This window comes from Callorhinchus milii, unplaced genomic scaffold (assembly GCF_018977255.1).
Source record: "Callorhinchus milii isolate IMCB2004 unplaced genomic scaffold, IMCB_Cmil_1.0 Scaffold3, whole genome shotgun sequence".
NCBI lineage: Eukaryota > Metazoa > Chordata > Chondrichthyes > Chimaeriformes > Callorhinchidae > Callorhinchus > Callorhinchus milii.
The window spans coordinates 90,685,431-90,707,814 of NW_024704744.1; the positions used below are offsets into that span (position 1 = coordinate 90,685,431).

General features: G+C 44.6%; 1 protein-coding gene across 2 annotated transcripts in view; it reads right to left on the reverse strand.

The window, feature by feature from the left end:
• Positions 1–22,384, reverse strand: part of arid1b (AT rich interactive domain 1B (SWI1-like)) — a 283,137-nt gene that overhangs the window by 75,223 nt on the left and 185,530 nt on the right. For both annotated transcript variants that reach the window (XM_007905499.2, XM_007905498.2), the window contains exons 5-6: positions 21,352–21,592; positions 7,805–7,894 (exon numbers count right to left, since the gene is read on the reverse strand). In XM_007905499.2, coding sequence (XP_007903690.2) covers positions 7,805–7,894; positions 21,352–21,592 — 331 coding nt within the window. The remainder of the gene's footprint in view (positions 1–7,804; positions 7,895–21,351; positions 21,593–22,384) is intronic.

Below are 22,384 nucleotides of genomic sequence, written 5' to 3' on the forward strand. Positions count from 1 at the left end.
CTAACCTGATTAGTGAGTTTAATAATAATAATCCTTGCACTTGATGTAGCGCCTTATCAGGGCTTCGAGTCGTCTCAAAGCGCTTCACAGAATATACTGCAAGTGTATATTTGTGGGTGAAACGCCCGGAAAACTGATTCACCAATTGACTAACAACCGGGTTCCTACTTCCTGCTAAGTAAACAGAGGCGTGTGGAGTAAGGAAACTTGCCTAAGATTTCGCCCTGCCCGGGAATCAAACCCAGGTCCTGTCGCTTACGAGGCGAATAAAGCCATGTTGTTGTCAGTGAGTCAGTCACTGAGATACAGAGGAACTCTCCTCTTTGGCCATGAATACAGCTCCAAGTAGTTGGTGCTGTTTCCTGCAGGGTGACCATCTGCTCCAATCGGTTTGGTCCAATAAACCATTGAGAAACACATTACTTCACTGGTTGCAAGAAACAAGGCAAATGAACACAGTAAATCAAGTTATCTGAGCTCAGGCCAGGTCACTGCTACAACAACTGAGATGAATGAATGCAATATAGACTCAGTGCCGACCTGGAACCTGATCTGGTTGCTCAGCACCACACGACAATACAACTGAATGAGCCCCACTTAATATTCTCACTAACATTTTGGCTGTATTGCTAGAGACTGCGCCTAACGGCTTTGTACTTTCCTCTACTTTAGTCTCCCAGAAAGTTACCTCACCAATTTGATTCTCAATAGGGAAGCCTAATTTTAACACAAGATCTGCACAAACTTTCTCAACAACAACTTGCTTGAATCTGACCCCGAGCCAGGGGGAGAGGGAGTGTGGAGGTGACCATGAGCACAATCAAAAAGGAAGGTCTTTAGGCGAGATTTGAAAGTGTGGAGGGAGACAGTTTCAGAGTTTTGGGGTGTAGAGGCTGAAGACATTGACCACTGATGATGGAGCAGAGGGAACTAGAGAAAAACAGGAAGCTGGAGTCAGCCGAGCAGAGGGGGAGGGGTGGGCGGGGCAGCAGATCGAAGAGGTCGGGAGGTGACAGGGCATAAAGGGATTTAAAAAAGAGTGAGAGGATCTTGAAATCAATCCGTTCGGTGATTGGGAGTCAGTGGAGCCTGGCTAGGTCTGGTGTGATGGAGGTATGGAGTTTTGTGCGGGTAAGTATCCGGGAAGCGGAGTTCTGAATTAATTGAATTTTGTGTATGGTGGAGCTGGGGAGACCAATGTGGTGGGCATTGGAATAGTCCAGTGGGAAATGATGAAAGCTTGTCGAGGGTTTCAGCTCCTGTGGGTTTGAGGTATGGATGGTGGTGGGCAATGTGATGGGAGTTGGGAATAAGTGATCCTGGTCAGGGAACGGATGTGGGGTGGAATGGAAAGCTGGAGATAGAATCTGACGCCTAAGTTGCGCACGGGTTCAGCGAGTCTGAGGGAGAGCCTGGGGAGGTTGAGGAGTTCAGACCCACAGGAAGGGTGAACGCCAGTGGAAAAAAGCGTAGCACTGAATTGGGCATTTAGGTAAATTAGGGATCTAGTTAAGATATAGCCACAAGGAATCAACGATACAAACTGTTTTGCTGTGGGCAAGCTCCACCCTTCCAATCTGCCAAGAGAAGAAAGCAACGGCTGGCTCAAGTTTCCTTTAGAATTCATGTTACTCTGCCTGTGCAAAATTGTACCCTTTACTTGGGACATTCCCAGGCCCCCTGAGGTGTAACATAATAGGCCTGATGCCTGCTGGCTGGCTGGTGTAATTGTCTTAGCTGAGCTTCCAATTCTCAACAATTTTCAGGTTCCTTACTCTGTACAGAGAGAAAGTAAAGAGAACATCAGCTCCCCCCAACCCACACTCCATGTGCTGTGTGACCTGTTCTGGTCTTTGATAAACGCTAAAGGGTCCAATCACAGCTCTCAGAAGTGCAATAGAACAGCTTATTTTTTTTACTGAGATTTGCAAAAAATTATATCCTCGCATATTAAAAACAGTAGTAAGGTAACCTGCCACACCTAATCTCATACTCTAGCTAATTACACAGAAAGGGGCAAATTAACTAAACTATTTATTTATTGTTCACTCCTCAACAGACTGTTCATTGCCTTCTCTCTCCCGCCTGCGCCCACCGTTTCTCGTTCAGCAGTTGGAAGCTGATTCAGGTAATATTTCAGCAGCGATTTTGAACAAAAGGACCTAAACACTAGTTTGAAAAAAGATACACAGCTTTGCTTGAAACCACCCAGTAATACACCCATCTCCAACATCTAGCACTGTATCATGTATATAATAATAATCCCTGAACTTGATATAGCGCTTTTCACGTCTTCTAGACATCTTAAAGTGCTTCACAGAATATACTGTAAAGTGAATTGACCGTTTATTTGTGGGCGAAACACGGCAGCCAATTGCGCACAGCAGTGTCCCACAGACAGTCGTGGATTGAAGTGACCAATTTATTATTTTTTTTCTTGAGGGATAATTATCAGGCATGTGGAGTGAGGAAACTTGCCCAAGGTTTCGCACTACCGGGAATTGAACCCATGTTGCGAGGTAAGTGCTCAACCACTGAGCTACAGGACTTCTTGAAGGGAATAAAGCAACAGCTGACTATAGTTCACTATATATATATATAATACATAGCCATTCAGCCCATTTCTTCAAAGACTATTTCTGTGCTTAGACCAACCAACCATGGCCCTGATAATCAGGCCTGCTGGCAATGCTACTACACACCATATTCTCTGGGTAAACTTCCAAATTCTACTGTATACACCAGAAATGGTTAAAGTAATAAATACACCTGCAAAGCACATTTGTGCATAGGTTCTCTGGGGATCCATCGGGTAAGTGAAAAAACCTGCTGGCTATATCCGATGTCTGTCTGATCTAACTATCCCTGGGCATTCAGTTACAAAATAGATGGTCTAAATTTACCTTATTTACTTAGCCTGCTTCACGTTCCCCGCCTCACTCACCCCACCATTGGCGGGCGGGCCTTCAGTCACTCTGCCCCCACCTTCTAGAACTCCATCCCGCAGTCCCTCCGCCTTGCCCCCTCCCTTGCCACCTTTAAGCTGCATCTCAAAACCCTCCTCTTCAACTGCGCGTTCAATCACCCTCCTTTCTCGCCTACCCTCCACCCTACCTGATCCCAACCCCCAGCTCGGGTCCAGGACTTGCAACGTCCTCCCGATGTGAAATGCGCTATACATCTGTAATTTTGTTGTTGTTGTTAGTATTTCCAAGCGTACCGAATTTAGCAAATGTTCAATTCAGTCTCAAGTATGAACCTAGTATGATTATTGTTATTCAATCCACGACTGTTTGTGGGACGCTGCTGAGAACAATTGGCTAGCGCATTTTGCCCATAAAATATACAATCAATTCACTTTACAGTATATTTTGTAAAGCGCTTTGAGACGTCTCGAAGACATGATAAGGCGCTATATCAAATGCAAGGATTATTATTATTATAACCTGTTTTTCTGTAGTGCTTTACAAAGAACTTATAGACAACTGGCTTCAAAATTAAAGACTGTTTCAGAATTTGTCCAATTCTGCACACTCTGAAATGCAAGGAAAATAAAGTAATTCTTAAACTTGTGCAATTTCGACCTCAATGTGTGCTACATTAAACAGCACCCTTTACACAGGGTAGCGTCCCGGAGCGCTTGACAGTGGCGGAGTCTGACCCTGATCCAGGGGGAGAGGGAGGGGGGGGAGGTGACCATAAGCACGATCAAAAATGAACGCGGAATTTGAAGGTGGGGAGGGAGGGGGCAAGGTGGAGGGATTGAGGGAGAGAGTTCCAGAGTTTCGGGGCTTAGTGGCTGAAGGTACAGCCACCGAAGGTGGAGAGTAGGAGACGAGGGACAACAGGAGGCCAAATGGACATGACTGGCATGTATATATACTATACATATTAATTAAAAGATACATCACATTTTTTTATTCTTCGAGTGTATGATGTATACAGCATTGACGCTGTCATTCATTCGGAGATTGCATTTGGCTGAAAATTAGGCCCAACACTTACCTACTTTAAAATTTTGCCCTCAAAGGGTAACAGACAGCTTTTTCAAAAGCAACGACTAATAATAATCCTTGCATTTGATACAGCGCTTTATCATGTCTTTGAGACGTCTCAAAGCACTTCACAGAATATACTGTGAAGGAATTGACTGTATATTTTGCGGGCGAAACACGGCAGCCAATTGTGCACAGCAGTGTCCCACAAACAGTCACGGGAACAGTAATGAACAGAAAAAAGCATCAGACCCTTCCTCCTCTCAAAAAAAAGCTGTGAAAAAGCTGATCAGTAGGACACTTTAGTGGAGTGTCTGTGCTTCTTATCACCATCTGCTCAACATACAACTGATTTTTTGCTAATCTGCTCAGAAACGAATGCACTGTTAGTCTGGCTCAGTCTGAACTGCATGTTCTCAGAAACAGAACATCCAGTGTTGAAATACACACAAGCACATGTTTCGGTCTCAGATTAACATCCACAATTTTGCCCACAAAAGATACAGTTGATTCACTTTACAGTAAATCCTGTGAAGCCATTTGAGATGTCTTGGAAGAAGTGATAAGGCGCTATTTCAAAATGCAAAGATTATTACAATGTCACAAAATATTGGTCCATTCTTTTGTATGATACAGGAGGAAAGGATTGGAGGGGGAATATCAGTGTTAGCTCATTGTCTGAAACCTTCATAAGAATTGACACTTTAGTTAGATCTAATTTTAGTTGGCTGAGGTGACATCACAAGATGAGGTCCCATTTGCCTGTTCATGTGGACTTAAAAGATCCCATGGCATTATACGAAAAGAGAAGAGTTTCTCCCAGTGTTCTGGCCATCAATCAACCAGTTATTCATGAATATATGTGGGACATTACTGTGTGCAACTTGGTGTCCAGGCACTCTTACAAATACAGGGTCACTACACTTTACTGTAAATGCTGTGAAGCCCTTTGAGATGCTGCCGATGTTATAAGGCGCAACATTAAATACATTATTTTTATTAATGATCAAAAGGTTCGGAACAATTCCATGACAACTTTTAAACACACTAATTTAATTTAACAATTTCCACTGTAAGGCTGCCACAAAAGTTATCAGAAGCTAGAAGTGAAGGTGACTGATTGGAAGCATCGGGCATTTATCTGGTCATTGATGATGTTGTCACATTTAAGATTTCTGTGGTCAAATCCTTTGGGTGATCAGATCATTGATTTGGTGACTGAATTGCTGAGTGACATTGCTGATTATTAGGAACAGTATTAGCGTTTAAGAAAATAAATCCTGCCCTCTGTCCTCCCAGCGCCTTGAGACGTCTTCCCGATGTGAAAGGCGCTATACAAATGTAATTTATTAATAATAATAATCATTGCATTTGGTTGCCTATCACGTCTTCGAGACGTCTTAAAGCGCTTCACAGGATATACTGTAAAGTGAATGGACTGTATATTTTGTGGATGAATCGTGGCAGCCAATTGCGCACAACAGCGTCCCATAAACGGTTGTGGAATTAGTGACCAAATTATTATTATTATTTGTTTCGAAGGGATAACTATCCCTGGAAAGCGATCCAATTGACTAACCGGGTTCTATTTATTGCTAGGTAAACAAAGGCATTTTGCCTTACCAGTGCTCTAACCATTAAGCTAATTTATTGTTGTTGTTGTTGTTCTGTCAGCTTGGATCAGGAGAATTTGTCTCTGGTTCAGTACTGTGGAGACAGTGAATTTTTAAAAATCCCATAAACTATCTGAAAGGAGAAAGGACTTTCTCCAGATTGATTGGTTAGTCTTTGCTGGTCTAGGCGGGTGCCTCTTTTGCCCATAAAAAAAAGTTATTGCATACAACAGTAATTGTTTCTAACATGTTTGGATCTGATAAGACTCTATAAAAATTAAAATCATTTTCTTTTAGCTTATACTGTTGGAAGCGACTGTTGAAAACATCACTATATCCAACAATAGACTGGTTTGGAACAGTGGTTTGGATTTAAAATGTTCTGTTCTCAATTGCTATCACCCAAGGTTGAGAGCTACTTGCTGTGAAAAGCACACAGTATATAAGTGGCATTGAGTGGGATGATCAGAGAACTGGAGCCTGCCTGCTGAGACCACCTTGAGGTGGATTGGCGGCAGCTTGCCTCAGTGTAAATGCAGCTGATATAAAATTGATCTAGAAATGTTTCCCTAACGATTCAGTCAATAAACAATACCGTCAAAGAGCTTTTGAGGAACCTTATCTGAGAGAAGTTTTAACGAATTCAGAGCTCACAATTATGCCCACAGTAGTCGGTACACATCAACGTTCCGCTGAAAGCAAATGCTTGAATCGCACAACAGTTTGGATAGAAGTTACGCGGTGATACATTGTACGATGATAACAAATACCTTTGTACAATTTTAACTTGTCAATTTATCAACACCACAATTCAAGAAACATTCTTGGATTCTCAGACTTTTTAAAACATAATCTTAGCAACCACAAATACAAAATGTACTTCTCCAAGGTTTTTTGTTTCTCCCCACCCCCGTCAGTCATTCTGGCAGTCACTACCCCTTTTTAAAATGCCATTTCTGCCCTGCATGATTTCTGAATCACGGGATTAAAATTTGCAACCAGCAGAATCAAAACTCAATGTGTTTAATGTGCCCTTTGTTACAAGAATGATTCCAGCTCAAAATGTGCTTCCTTAGAATTTGTTACAAACTCGTGCATGATTTTAACAACAGATTAAATGAAGCCTTTTCACTTGAATCTGACCACTGTTCACTGTCTCCTAATGCTTACATTTTGATATAGCACCTTATCATGTCTTTGAGATGTCGCAAAGCACTTCACAGAATAAACTGTAAAGTGTAGTGACTGTGTATTCTGTCGGCGAATTTATTTAAATGCAGCTTCCAGTTACAAACTTGCTGTATCGTTGTTTAGCCACGAGATGGCAGTACACGTCAGGTCAGTAATCCCTTCCTCTCCAGGTTCTGGTGCCCGCTAACCATTTGAGTTGAGACATGAGTTTTTGTTACCTTGTGAATCTTTAGCCATACATTAAGTTTGGAGGTTTTAAAAAAAAATTATTTCCACTGACCTTTTGATAAAGGTTGAAACCTGTGCGTTCCTCGACCACAAGTGAACTTTGAATTAATCTAGGCAGGTCGGGCTTGAGGCCTCTAGGCTGATGCGTAAATATAATTTTTTGCCGGAGGAGAATAATAATAAGAATCCTTGCATTTGACAGAGCTCCTTATCATGTCTTTGAGATATCTTAAAGGGCTCCACAGGTCTGAAATTCCCATTGTGGAGTCCTGTAGCTTTGTGGTTTGAGCACTCGCCTCGCAAGCGATAGGACCCGGGTTCCCCACATATATATAATCTATATAAAAATGTCCCAAGGACACTTGCTAGCTGATGTGGTTGCGATTATTGGGACACAAGATATTGTGTCTCGTGAAGTGGACCGTTAGGTCATTGCTTGAAATAATCTAAATATAAGAATAGTAATAATTTTGTCACTCAATTCACAAATGTTTGTGGTACACTGCTGTGCGCAATTGGCTGCTACGTTTTGTTCACAAAACACAGTCACTACACTTTACAGCATTTTCTGTGAAGTGCTTTGAGACGTCTCAAGGACGTGATAAGGCGCTATATCAAATGCAAGGATTATTATTATATGTAATATACATGCACACGATTAAAAATAAATATGCTTATTGTCTATTGTATACTTACTCCTGATAGTACTTAGTATTAACTTAACATCCCAATGATAGCAGCGTCATTAAAACAAGGCATAGTAAGAAAACAACTAACCTCGCTCCTGTGACATAGGGGATTGACTCATGGCAGGATGGGAGCCGACATCTAACTGGTTACTCGGTGGCTGAGGTGCCATCTGATTGCCTGTGTTGTAATAAAACAGGGCAGAGATAACACAAGAAGTTGTTAGTTCATCAGTTACACAAAGAAGAGACAAAATGTTAAAGCACATCATGGTTGCTCCCGGGATTTCCTTTCTAATTTTAGAGACAAAAAAAATCTAGAAGCAGAACTTATTCTTTGGTATGTTATGAGGAGGAGAAAAGGTGACCATTTGCCCAACAACAACAACAAATGACACTTGCACAGCGCCTTTCACGTTGGGAGGATGTCCCAAGGCCCTGGATAGTTAGGAATTTGGACCCGAGCAGGGGGTTAGGATGGAGGGGCAGGGAGGGTGAGGGTAGGAGGGTGGTAGAAGGTGCGGTCGAAGAGGAGGGTCTTGAGTTATGCCTTGAAGGAGGCAAGAGAGGGAGCAAGGCGAACAGTCTGTGGAATGGAGTTCCAAAGGGTGGGGGCAGAGGCAAGAGACATCAGCAGAGACAAAGGCTGACGTCAAGAAAGATTTCTAATAAAACTCTACAAATCTTAAAACATTCTGTTCCACAGATTCCGATAAAAAGGTGGGATTTGTTTGGCATACAGTTAAAGAGGACAATAATTGCTTGGATAATATTCTCAGATACCAACAAGTTCAAGCGTTGACATCTTCTAAATTGTGTCTTGTATAATTTTAGCGATTTGATAAATGCAATAATTTTGTTTCCAAATCGTCTCCAGCAGCTGACTGCCTAATAAACTACAGAGTTGGTCATTCATTTGATGAGTTTTTGTGGACATTGCTGTGTGCAAATTGGCTGCCTCATTTGCCTGTAAAGATACCAAAGTCAGTATAATTTACAATATCAACTGTGAAGTGCTTTGAGACAGGTTCTTGTCATAAAATGTAATTTGTTTTAATGTAATTTATCTCCCTTTTAAATACCCTAATTGATTCCATCTCTATGACATTCTGGCCCAGTGTGTTCCACCTGTCCAAAAGATTATACTTTGGATCCCTCTATCAGAGGCAAGAGGCATGACTGGATAGAATAAAATAATAATAACAATCCTTGCATTTAATACAACGTCGTACCACGTTATTGAGACGTCTCAAAGCGCTTCACAGAACATACTGTAAAATGAATCGACTGTATATTTTGTGGTGAAACGCGGCAACCAATTGCGCACAGCAGCGTCCCACAAACAGTCGTGGTTTGAATAACCACATTATTATTTTATTTATTTGAAGGGATTTATTACCCCCGGAATAGCGCCAATCGATTAACAACTGAGTTCCCACTTACTGCTAGGTAATCAGAGGTATGTGGAGTAAGGAAACTTGCCTAAGGTTTCATCCTGCCGGGGAATCGAACCCAGATTCTCTAAGTTATTGAACTATTGAAATCGGTGGGAGGTTTATTTCCTTGCCCCATGATCTGTTCTTTGAAATTACAGATGAACTTAGAATACATTAACTGGAAATAACACTTTCAAACTGGTATGCACTTTCAGGCACATCTCATGGCCAAGTTAACAGCAGTATGAGAAGGACCCTACACATAAAATATTTAAGGCATTGTGTGTTAACTTACAGGCAGAATTTAATTCTGTTGGGGCTCCATTTGTCATGTGAATGTAACCCTCCAGCTGACTGGGGCCTAATTTCCTACAGTCTGCAAACTTGCTGTATACATTCATAAACAGCACAGATTTTCCTACCAATAAACGTTGATTTATGCTGTTATGAGCTATTTCCTTATCCTGAAAATGTGACCTTGTGATAGAAAAAGGGCATGTGCTCTCGGAACAAATCTGCAACAGAAAGCCAACACACTCCGTCAAAACAATGAGTTCTGCTGCTTCCAGCCCTCTATTTAATATTTAAACGTGTTCCGTGTTTACTCAGCAGAATGAAACGGCTGACAAATGCTTGCAGCAAATAACAATTTGTCCAGCGCTTCAGAATTTTTGCTTTGTTAGTAAACTGAATCCATTCATGTCTGAACCAAGGTAAGGAAAATTAAAGTCAACTTGATCTTTTGGTCAGACCAATTTTGTGTGGTGTTGTGTCAGACTCCTCCAGTCATCTTCTCAATAGTCTGTGGTGCCACTGGCTTTTACTGAATGTAATGAATCCTAAGCACAGCCTTCAGCAAAAGAGGGGACATTATAAAGGCAAATGGGTCAGAGGAAGGAAACCTAGAACAACCACTTCACGATACGCCGACGCAGCAGGATACGAGGACGCTGTTCTGGATTGTGAAGGATAATTTAAAACTTGATACAAGATGTATTTCTTCACAGAGTAATTGGAACACGTTATAGCTCATAACAGCATAAAGGCCAGGACACCGAACTCATTTAAAAGCTGGAAGGAAAGACGACAGCGCTGGCATTCTAGAAGGATCAGATGAATAAATAAACTCTTCTCCATGTGGAGGGTGCTATTTAAATACAAGTTGCTGTCGTTGTTAATGGGCCAAAAAGCCATCTTTATCTGCACAACTTGTGACGTTTAAACTGTGTGTAATAATAATCTTTGCACCTTATCATGTCTTCGAGACGTCTCAAAAGTGCTTCACAGAATATACTGTAAAATGAATCGATTGTATACTTTGTGGGCGAAACGTGGCAGCCAATTGCGCACAGCAGTGTCCCACAAACAGTTGTGATTGAGTGACCAAATTATTATTTAAAAAATACTTACTTTCGACTTTTTGAAAGAATTATTACCCCTGGAAAAGTGAATCGCCAATCAACTAACAACTGGGTTCCTACTCAATGCTAGGTGAACAGAGGCGTGTGGAGTAAGGAAACTTGCCCAACGTTTCGCTCTGCAAGTGCTCTAACCACTAATCTACAGGACTCCACTGCAGACCAAGAAGATCCCCAGTAGCCTGTGCTGAGTTTGCTCGTCCCAGATGGAGGAGAGGAGGGCAGAAGGGGTAGAAGACTAAAATTACAACATGCACAATGTCTTTCACGTGGAGCGAATATGCTTGACAGAGATGATAGTTGCCACTGAGCAAGGTGAAGAGGAAGGGAATTAAGAGTGTTGACCAAGTGCATAACTGAAGAGATGTAATGAGGAAGGTTTTGAAGGAAAAGTGAGAAGAATTTGGGGAGAGAAATGCAGAGCTGGGCGGGTGTCGCAACTGAATGCTCAGCCGCCAGTGGTGAAATAGAGGAGAATTAGTCGGTGAAAATGGATCAACTTCTACTTTCAGAAAGGGGAGAAAACATTAATCCTTTGGCCAACCTTTAGCAAATGTAAATTTATGTTGTCTGAGCTGCTTAATAAGGATTCATGGATTAACCGGAATTTGTGCCCGACCACACAACTTCCCTCCTGAAGCTGTCTTGATGGCCACATTTTATCCTCACAGCCGGAGTCCATGTCAGGCATATATATATTTACATATATATATTTATATACAATAACAATCCTTGCATTTGATACAGCGTCTTATCACGTCTTTTGAGAATATACTGTAAAGTGAATTGACTATTTTGTGAGCGAAATATGACAGCCAATTACGCACAGCGGCGTCCCACAAACAGTCACAATTTTTTTTAAAAAAAGGGATTATTGGCCCCGGAAACTTGATCCGCCAATCGACTAACATCCGGGTTCCTACTTACTGCTAGATAAACAGAGGTGTGTGGAGTAAGGAAACTTGCCTAACGTTTCGCCCTGCCCAGGTCTCTTGCTTATAAGGCGAGTGCTCTAACCACTGAGCTGCAGGACTCCACTATAGACCAAATGACCATACGCACACAAAATGACTTCAGCATAAAAGCTGAATCGCATTGCCAACCACACTTTAATCAAAGGTTAGCCGGACGCAGTGTATCATGATGTTGGAATACAATCTGGAGTTTTATGATATTATGTAATCTGAGGATCGATATTATTAAACACACAGTTCCGGAGCATAAGATGGAAATTTTATGTGGATCTTTTATCTCACACAGAATTACATAAAGTGCACAGCAACAAACCATTTGACTCAAGTAGCCCATGTCGCTGTTTGTAATCCACACAAGCTTTCCTATCAACCTCTCCTACAACACTCTATTCCCACATATATGCATTGAGTTACCTCTTAAATACATGTGATAGATTTAAATATCTTAACAAATGTATACTGCCTTTCGCCCACGAAATATACAGTCAATTCACATCACAGTATATTCTGTGAAGTGTTTTGTGATGTCTCAAAGATGTGATAAGGTGCTATATCAAATACGAGGATTATCATTAAACATTATAACCTTTTGTTGTCATTTAAAAGGGACTAGATCCGTGAGTCTCATCTCTAACACTTCAAGTGATTCTTTGGTGCATATCTTTGCCACTGGGTGGAGCTTGTGGAGTTGGAAAAGCAAGAGAAGAAAATCTATAAAGTACTGACAAAACGGAAAATATTGTGAACAAAGGATTTTAAAGTTAGAAAAATGTGCGTCCTTTTATTTATTTTAAGATGTTGACGACCTATCTCCTCTCGAGCCGCAATATCTTTCTATTCTCTCTGAAAATACTGGCTCACGCAGTTCCACACGCACCAGCTGCCCTTCATTACTTCACTCAATGGACATTCTTATTGTGTAAACCCAGGCAACAAGTGTTGCAAATAATAATAATTCTTGCATTTGATATCATGTCTTTGAGACGTCTCAAAGCTCTTCATAGAATATACTGTAAAATGAATTGACTCCACGAACAACTTCTCCTCCAGCCCCAGCACTGTCTTGTGCAGTGTTCCTCAGGGCTCTGTCCTTGGTCCTCTCTTCTTCAACCTGTACCTAGTCCCTCTTGGTGATATCATCCACAGACATGGTCAACTTCCACATGTATCTGGATCGTACCCATATCTCTCTGCCTCCACCCTCAACTCCTCCAGGACCACAGAATGTCTGTCAGACATCAAGTCCTGGATCAGAGCTAACTTTCTACAGTTGAACGTCAGCAAGATTGAGGCTCTCCTGATTGGCTTCCGTCAGCACTTTCACACCTCAGGCGCTGACAGCATCACCATCCACGGTTGCACACTTCACCTCACTAAGCCAGTACGGAACCTTGGGGTCTTGTTTGACTCTCAACTATCCTTTCTTCCCCATATCTACGCCATGACCCGCTCTGCCATCCCCCACCTCCACAACATCACCCGGCTCTGACACTGTCTCACACTGCAGGCCGCCAAAACCCTCATACATGCCTTCATTACATCGAGGCTCAACTATGCAAACTCCCTGCTTGTTGGACTTCCCAACTCTTCCCTCCACAGGCTGTAGATCATCAAAACTCTGCAGCTCGTGTCCTCTCTCACACCAGGCTCCAGAACCCTATCACCCCCATCCTCGCCCGACTCCACTGGCTCCCCATCTCCCATCGGATAAGACTTCAAAATCCTTGTCCTCACCTTCAAAGCCCTCCACGGTTTTGCTCTCCCTAACTCTGCAACTTGCTGACACCACATCAACCTGTCTACTCCCTCCACTCAGCAGGCTCCGGCCTGCTCCATGTCCCCCACCCGGCCAGCTCCACCATCGGTGGTTGGACCTTCAGCTTCTCTGCCCCCTTTGGTACTCCATCTCACAGTCCACTTGTCATCCTTCCTTGCCTCCTTCAAGGCACATATCAAAATCCTCCTCTTCGACCACTCTACTATCCTCCCTGCCCTCCACCCCTCCTGATCCCAAACCCTTGCTCGGATCCAAATCATTGACTGTCCAGCGTCTTAGGACGACCTTCCGATGTGAAAGGTGCTTTACAAATGTAATCACCTCCGGAATATCGCCAGATTACGGCACTACCTCACCCCTCACGCCGCTGAAACCCTGGTTCACGCCTTTGTCACCTCAAGGCTGGACTATGGGAACTCTCTCCTCGCCGGCCTTCCCGCCACCTCCCTCCACAAGCTGCAGGTCATTCAGAACTCTGCAGCTCGTGTACTGTCCCGCACCAGGCTTCGGGACCACATCACTCCCACCCTCGCTCGCCTCCACTGGCTCCCCATCCCCCAGAGGATCGAATTCAAGATCCTCATCCTCACCTACAAGGCCATTCACGGCCTTGCTCCCTCCTACCTCTCCAACCTACTATCCCCCTACCTACCTGCCCGTACCCTCCGTTCCTCTGGCTCCGGTCTGCTCCACGTCCCCCGCCCCAACCGCCCTACTATCGGTGGTCGGGCCTTCAGCCTCTCAGCCCCGAGGCTCTGGAACTCCATCCCCCAGTGCCTTCGCCGCCTCCTCCCTTTCCTCCTTCAAGGCCGGTCTCAAAACCTTTCTCTTTGACCGTGCCTTCAGCTCCCCTCTCGACTCTCTTCCTCCTCCTCGCTCCCTCCCTTCCCTCCCCTCACCCTGACCATTTCCCCCCTCCTCTCTCCCTCCCTTCCCTCCCCTCACCCTGACCATTTCCCCCCTGCTCGGGTCATGACCCAACTGTGCAGCGCCTTGGGACGTCCTCCTGACGTGAAAGGCGCTCTATAAATGGAATCTTGTTGTTGTTGTTGTTGTTTATTGTTGTTGATGTATATTTTGTGGACGAAACGCGGCAGTCAATAGCGCACAGCAGGGTCCCATAAATAGTTGTGGATTGAGGTGACCAAATTTTTTTTTTTTTTTAAGGGACCATTACACCCTGAAACACAATCAACAACCAGGTTCCTACTTATTGCTAGGTAAACACAGACGTGTGAAGGAAACTTGCCCATGTTTCGCCCTGCCCGGGAATCGAACCCAGGTCTCTCGCTTGAGAGGCAAGTGCTCTAACCACTAAGCCACAGGACTCCAATAGAATAGGATATTCAACCATACGTACGTCACAGGCAAGACTGATCCTGTCCTCACCTGACATTGAGCCACATTCAAAAGTTTTAGGTTTTGTATGGCTGCTGTTTCTGGGTGATTATGGTTAAAAATATATCGTAATGCACATGCATATTCTAGCAGGAGTCTCTGGATCGAGACTTCTCAAAGCGCTTCACAGAATATATTGCAAAGTGACCTGACTATATTTTGTGGGAAATCTCTACAGCCAATTGCGCACAGCAGTGTCCTGCAAACAACTGTGGATTGAGTGACAAAATTATTATTTTTCTTTAAAAGGGATAATTACCTCTGGAAAAGTGATCCGCCAATCGACTAACAACTGGGTTCCTACTCACTGCTAGGTAAACAAAGCGTGTGGATTAAGGAAATTTGCCCAAGGTTTTGCTCTGCCCAGGAATCAAACCCAGGTCCACTCGCCTGCAAGGCGAGTGCTCTAACCATTGAGCTACAACAACAACTTGGATTTATATAGCGCTCTCCATGCTGGACGGCGTCTCAGAGCGCTTCATAGTAATGGATCCTGGGGCCGAGCCAGGGGGAGGGGGAGGAAGGTGACCAAAGGCGCGGTCGAAGAGAAAGGTCTTCAGCAGAGACCTGAAAATAGGAAAGGAGGAAGCGAGACAAAGGGAGTGAGGAAGGGAGTTCCAGAGCCTCGGGGCATAATGGCTGAAGGCACGGCCGCCGAGTGTGGAGTGGAGGACTCGGGGGACAAGGAGAAGGCCAGACCTGGAGGAACGAAGGCAATGGGCACTGCTTTTAGGAGAGAGGTCAGAAAGGTAGGGGGGTGCAGAGGAGTGGAGGGATTTGAAGACAAGGGTGAGGATCTTGAAGCCGATCCTTTCTGGGACAGGCAGCCAGTGCAGTCTGGCAAGGACTAGGGTAATCGGGGACTGGAGTTTGGTGGGATGAGAATGCGGCCGGCAGAGTTTTGAATACGCTGGATTTTATGAATGGTAGTGGAGGGAAGGCCGGTGAGGAGGGCGTTAGAACAGTCCAGCCGAGAGGTGACAAAGACATGGACCAAGGGTTTCAGCGGCTTTCGGAGAGAGGTGTTGGCGGAGACGGGCGATGCGTCGGAGGTGGAAGAAAGCGGTGCTGGTGAGGGACTGGATGTGGGGGAGGAAGGATAATTGGGGGTCGAACCTGACGCCTAGGTTGCGTACAGGTTCGGAGAGTTTTAGGGGGAGGTCGGGTAGGTGGAGGAGGTGAGAACCGTCAGATTTTAGACGTGACGAGAGCCAAAGAGTATGGCTTCCGTCTTGTCAACGTTCAGCTGAAGGAAATGTACGCTCATCCAGCCCCTGAGATCCGACAGGCAGGCTGACAGAACATCAGGGGACTGGAGGTCGCAAAGAGAGATGGAAAATAGAGTTGGGTGTCATCCGCATACATGTGGAAATGTACCCCATGTCTGCGGATGACATCCCCAAGAGGGAGCATATGATCAGAAAGAGGAGGGGGCCAAGGATGGATAGGGTGAGAGCGGGAGGAGAAGCCGTTTGTGAAGTTGGACTCGAACCAGGCGAGTGCGGTCCCACTGAGGTGGATAACGGAGGAAAGGCGGTGGAGGAGGATGGCGTGATCGACTGTGTTGAACGTGGCGGAGAGGTCCAGGAGGACAAGGAGGCAGAGGGAGGCCTGGTCACAGATAGAGAGGAAGCCGTTTGTGACTTTAACAAGTCAGTTTCTGTACTGTGGGCAGAGTGGAAACCGGACTGGAGGGGTTCGAAGAGGGAGTGGGAGGAGAGGTGTGCGCGAAGTTGGTTGGCAACAATGCATTCTAGGACTTTTGCGAGGAAGAGCCGGTTATAAATAGGGCGGTAGTGGCTGGGGTTTGAGGGATTTAGAGAGGGTTTTTTTAGGAGGGGGTGATGACAGTAGTTTTGAGGGAGACAGGGACTGATCCGGAGGAGAGGGACTGGTTGATGACGTCAGCCAGCAGTGGGCAGAGGAGGGGGAGTTGGGTGACCAGCAAGTTGGTGGGGAGGGGGTCGAGGCAGCAGGTGGTGGGTTTCATGTAAGTGATGGTGGGTGAGAGGGAGGAGGGAGAGATGGGGAGGAAGGAATGTAGGATGGGGGTGGTGGTAGGAGCAGATGATGGTGAGGGTGAGGGGGACAGAGAGGGGGTGGTGGTGGGTGACATGGGCAGGTGGATGAGGCTGTCTGGCGGATGTTATGAATTTTAGATGAAAAGAAGTCCATGACCTCCTCGCATTAGGCATTTGATATGAAGATTGAGGAGTCCTGTAGCTCAGTGGTTGAGCACTCGCTTTGCAAGCTAGAGACCTGAGTTCAATTCCAGGCAGAGGGCGAAACCTTGGGCAAGTTTCCTTACTCCACACAGAGCCTAATAATAATCCCTCCAAAACCAAAAACAATAATAAAATTGGTCATTTTCAATCCATGACTGTTTGTGGGACATTGCTGTGCGCAATTGGCTGCCGCGTTCGCCCACAAATATACAGTCAATTCACTTTACAGTGTGTTCTGTGAAGCGCTTTGGGACGTCCTCCCGACGTGAAAAGCGCTATATCAAATGCAAGGATTATTATTATTATTATAAGATTGAGGAGGCCGAGGGGGGGCACGGAGGAGGTAGTGGGTGATAGAAAAAAGGATTTTAGGGTTGTGTTTAGCCTCCAAGATGATGTTGGAGTAGAAGGCCGTTTTTGTGCATGTCAAAGAACGATGCTAGCTGTGGAGATGCTTGAGCCACAGTTGGCAACAGTGAACTGTCAGGCCAGTTTTCCACCATCTGTGCTCGAGCAGCCAGAACTGGAACTCTACGCTGATTTGGCTCAGTGACTAAATAGTTTTACTAACTGAACTGATCCAATGGCTTGAATAGCATTCAAGGTTTGCTGCATAAAATGGATGTAAACGTCTGGGCATAATAGATATAATATGTCAATCACTCTCACTAATCAGAGACAAAGCAATAATGCTTAAAACCTAAATTAAACAAATGATACTCTGCCTTTTCTTTTCATTTTTGACCAGGAGACATGTGAGAAAGGCGGAAACAAAAACAGAAGTCGCTGGGAAAACTCAGCAGGTCAGGCAGCATCTATGGAGAAAGGAAAGTGAGTCAACGTTTCGGGTCCATGACCCTTCGTCAGAACATGGTTCAGTTGTGTGGCCAATTTTATCTGGGGGATTGTTGGCCAGGGGAAGCATCCTTCTCTTTTTAAATAGCGCGATGGGGTCTTTAACCTGAACTGGCAGATGGGATCTCGGTTTAACGTCTCATCTGAAAGATGACACCTCCAACAGTGCAGCACATCCCAGCACTGTATTGAAATTCTACCTAGATTGAATCCACAACTTTCTAACCAAGATGAGAGAGTGCCATCAACCGAGTTAGAATAAACGTTAACATGTGAAATAATAATCCTTGCATTTGATGTAGGTTATCAGCTGCAAGCCCATACGCTTTTTGGAGAGCATTCAAAAGTTTGGAAAAAGGAAGTCATCCATCAACTTTACATATAGTACAGTAGAATAATTACTTTAAGTCCCAAATATACATCAATAGCTCAAAATAAATGCATGAAGAGACCAATGACGGCTGTTACGCACTTAATCCAGGTCTGGTCACTTAGTTCAGCACAAATTTAGCGTTTCACCCACAAAACTACACTTTACAGTATATTGTGTGAAGCGCTTTGAGACGTCTCAATGGCACGATCAGGTGCTATATCCAACGCAAGAATTATTATTAGTCCAGATTCAAACCTCGAGCACAGGGTATGAGCTGGGAAATGAGTATTCAGCAACAACAAGCTTATATTTGTATAGCGCCTTTCACGTTGGGAGGATGTCCCAAGGCGCTGAACAGAGTTTTCAGACTCGAGCTGGGGTTGGGGGGGAAAGGGAGGGGAGGAGAAGGTGGGTGGCCGATGGCATGGTCGAAGAGGAGAGTCTTGAGACAGGACTTGAAGGAGGCTAAGGAGGGGGCGAGGCGGATTGACTGGGGGATGGAATTCCAGAGGTTATGGGCAGAGTGGCTGAAGGTTCTCCCGCCAATGGTGGGGCGAGTGGGTCGGGGGAGGTGGAACAGGCCAGAGCCGGCTGAGCGGAGGGGATAGGCGGGTTGGTAGGGGATTAGGAGGTCGCAGAAGTATCACAGAATCATAGAATTGTACAACACAAAAAGAGGCCATTCGGCCCATCAAGTTTGTGCCGGCTCTTTGAATAGAGCAATGTAATGTCAATCCCACTTCCCAGCCCTTTCCCCATAACCTGCAAACCCGTCCTCCTCAAATACCCGTCCACCGCGCTTTTAAAAGTAGTTATCGAATCGGCCTTGACCACCCTTTCAGGCAATGTGTTCCAGATTCGAACAACTCGCTACGTGAAAACATTTCTTCTCACCTCCCCTCTGCTTCTTTTAGAGACTATTTTGAATCTATGACCTCGAGTCTGCGACACACCCACCAGTGGAAACAGTTTTTCCCTTTCTAACCTATCAAATCCCCTCATGATTTTGTAGACCTCTATTAGATCTCCTCGTAAACTTCTCTGCTCCAGTGAGAATAATCCTGGCCTCTCTAGCCTTTCCTCATAATCAAGGTACCTCATTCCTGGTACCATCCTCGTAAATAGGGTGAAGGCGAGGTCATGGAGGGCTCTGTATGTGAGGACCAGGATCTTGAACTGGATCCTCTGAAGGATAGGGAGCCAGTGGAGTCAGGCGAGAGTGGGGGAGATAGGGTCACGGAGTTTGGTGCGGGAGAGACACGGCTGCAGAGTTCTGGATTATCTGCAGCCTGTGGAGGGAGGAGTTGGGAAGGCCGACAAGCAGAGCATTTGCATAGTTGAGCCTGGAGGTGATGAAGGCATGAACAAGAGTTTCAGCGGCCTGAGGGGTGAGGTAGTGGCAGAGGCCTGAGGGGTGAGGTAGTGGCAGAGGCCTGAGGAATGGAACTCACTACCCCAGAAGGCTGTAGATGCTCAGTCCTTGAACATCTTCAAGGCTGAGACTGATAGATTTTTAAAAAATAGAGGGATTAGGGGATATGGGGATAGGGCAGGTCATTAGAGTTAGGTTTGAAGATCAACCACGATCTTATCAAATGGCGGGGCAGGCTCGAGGGGCCGAATGGCCTACTCCTGCTCCTAATTCTTATATTCTTATGCTCTTAAGACATCAAGGTTCCTGACTGACTTGGTGAGTTGTAGTGTGCATGGAGGTTGATGCTGCCGGAGCCTGAGGTACAGAGGCGCTGGCGCGAGCCAATCAGAAGGGCCTCAGTCTTGTTCATATTCAACTGTAGGAAATTTGCCCTCATCCAGGACATGATGTCCAACAGCAGTGGTCCTGGAGTTGACAGGACTCATTGGGTTGGAAATTGGCAGGATTTGCATTAGAGCTTGTAAACAGCGATTCACGGACGTGTCAGGGCCAACCCGAATGCGATTCAGCTTGGGCGCCAAGCTCATGGAAACTGGGACTGAGATTGGCAACTGAGCAGAGTTCTAGCAGGACAGCCTGGCAGCCCTGTGAGATTTGCTATCTGCAAATCATGCAATTCGGAACCCATTTGTGGAGATTCACTGTGCTTTCACAAAGACTCTGATGACAAAGCAGGCAGGCAGGAAGTTCAAATTTGATGAAAATCTAATAATTACTTTCAAGTTATTGCTGTGACCGCACACACACTAGTTAAAGAGGAAGGAATACATTAACTGCTGGGCTTCCTAGTGGTGTGTACTGAACAGGTGCACTGATGTGTTGTGTTTGCAACGTTGCACAGGCTTATATACTCAGAGACTACACACATGGTAGAATTAAAAGTTTCAGAAAGACACCATCATTTTGCAGCATTCACACAAAGCGTTGTACCATTTTACATTGGTTTAACATAAAAAATACATGTTTTTGTCTCTGTTCACATCACCCATATGGCTCACATTTTATCTTCAGAGTACAGTACAACACTGAATATTAAAGGTTCCCCTCCAACTTTCTTGTATCTGAGAGCAAGCACTTCTGTAAATGCCATTTGTATAAGCCATCAACAGCTTACTTAATCAACAACAACTTGCATTTATATAGCACCCTTCACACAGAGGTCCCAGAGCGCTTGACAATGGCGGAGCACGACGCCAAGCCGGGGGAGGGGGAGGCGACCGTAGACACGGTCGAAGAGGAAGGTCTTCAGGCGCGATCTGAAGATGGGGAAGGAAGGGGTGAGGCGGAGGAATAGAGGAAGAGTGTTCAACAGAAGACAATTAAGGAGGCAGACCAAACCAACTGCATTTCTATGACAAATATTAAACAGGTGCAATCTGTATAAAGGCACATTTCTATGACATTGGGACTTTAACATTTTAGTATTTTAAAAAGATTACCAACTGGGAATGTGATGTAAGCTTCGGGGATTTTAAAAGCAATTCATCTTCAAACTCGGTTAAGAGTTCTCCCCTTTAAAGAAGCTCTATGCAGCTCTCTATGAGCTCCTTTCCAGCTCGGGTGCGGATTCCTGACTGTCCAGCGTCTTGGGAAGTCCTCCTGATGTGAACGGAGCTATACACATGTTGCTGTTGTTTGAGTTGACATTAATTAGAGCAATAATATTTCTGGAAGTGCCTGGAAAAACACGGCTGCAAAAAGGTACTGCTAACTGCACAACATGTTGAACCAACATAAATCAATATACCTGGTACACCTGCAGGGGAAAGCGGTCCCGACCTGGACTGGTTACTCCCAACAGGAGAGCCAACAGGAGAGGGTGATGGGCCACGGATACCAGAGAGATGAGGTGAGGCGTGAGGGGAGAAGGGAGATTGTGCAGGGTTGCTCTGTTCTCCTTGGCCACTTGAGGATCCTGACGCACTAACTCCAGAACTTAATGTTCCTTCCGTCCCTGTTGGCAAATCATCAATGGATCCTGACAAATCCTGAGGGAGAAAAGAAAAAAACAGGGCATAATTACTCATTTGAATTCTTCTATAATAGTACCCAATGCCTCATTTTCCCCAAACAAAATTAAAACAGTATTAATAAAAATAAAAAATAGTAATCCTTGAATTTGATATAGCACCTTATCATATCTTCCAAGACTTCTCAAAGTGATTCACAAAATATACTGTAAAGTGGAATGATGTGTATTTTGGAGGCAAAAAGCGGCAGCCAATTGCACACAGTATGTTTAGATTGCATTTTTAAAGCAGAATTTAGCACACCTGAGATTTATCTTTTAAAAATAAATGTATAAGGCTAAGGGAAAAGGTAAAAGGCTCTTTCAAAGAGCCAGTACAGACATCACAGGCTGAATGGTCTTCTGCGTGCTGTATATTTCTTGGGTTAGTCAGATGCAAATTCTACATAAATATGCATGTTCGAATGAGCTTGCATTAAATGACTGGTATTTACTGTTGAGTACTTATAAAATAATTTACAAATTGGTGACACCAGCTCCGAAAGAACTATGAAAGAGTGAAATTAACTTTTATATCTATTTTAGTCGATCTTCAGTCAGAGCTACCCAGAATATTCTAATCACAAAGGCCTTTGACCTATAGGATATCGTTCCATATCCATTGCAACGTACCTCAAGATAGCTTAGTACAGTTAGTGAGAATAATCCTTGCATTTCAAAAAAATTCATAAATCAAAACATTGCAAAGTGCTTCAAAGGTAATTGCTGTCAAGTGTAGTGACTGCATTTACAGATAAACTCAACTGTACAT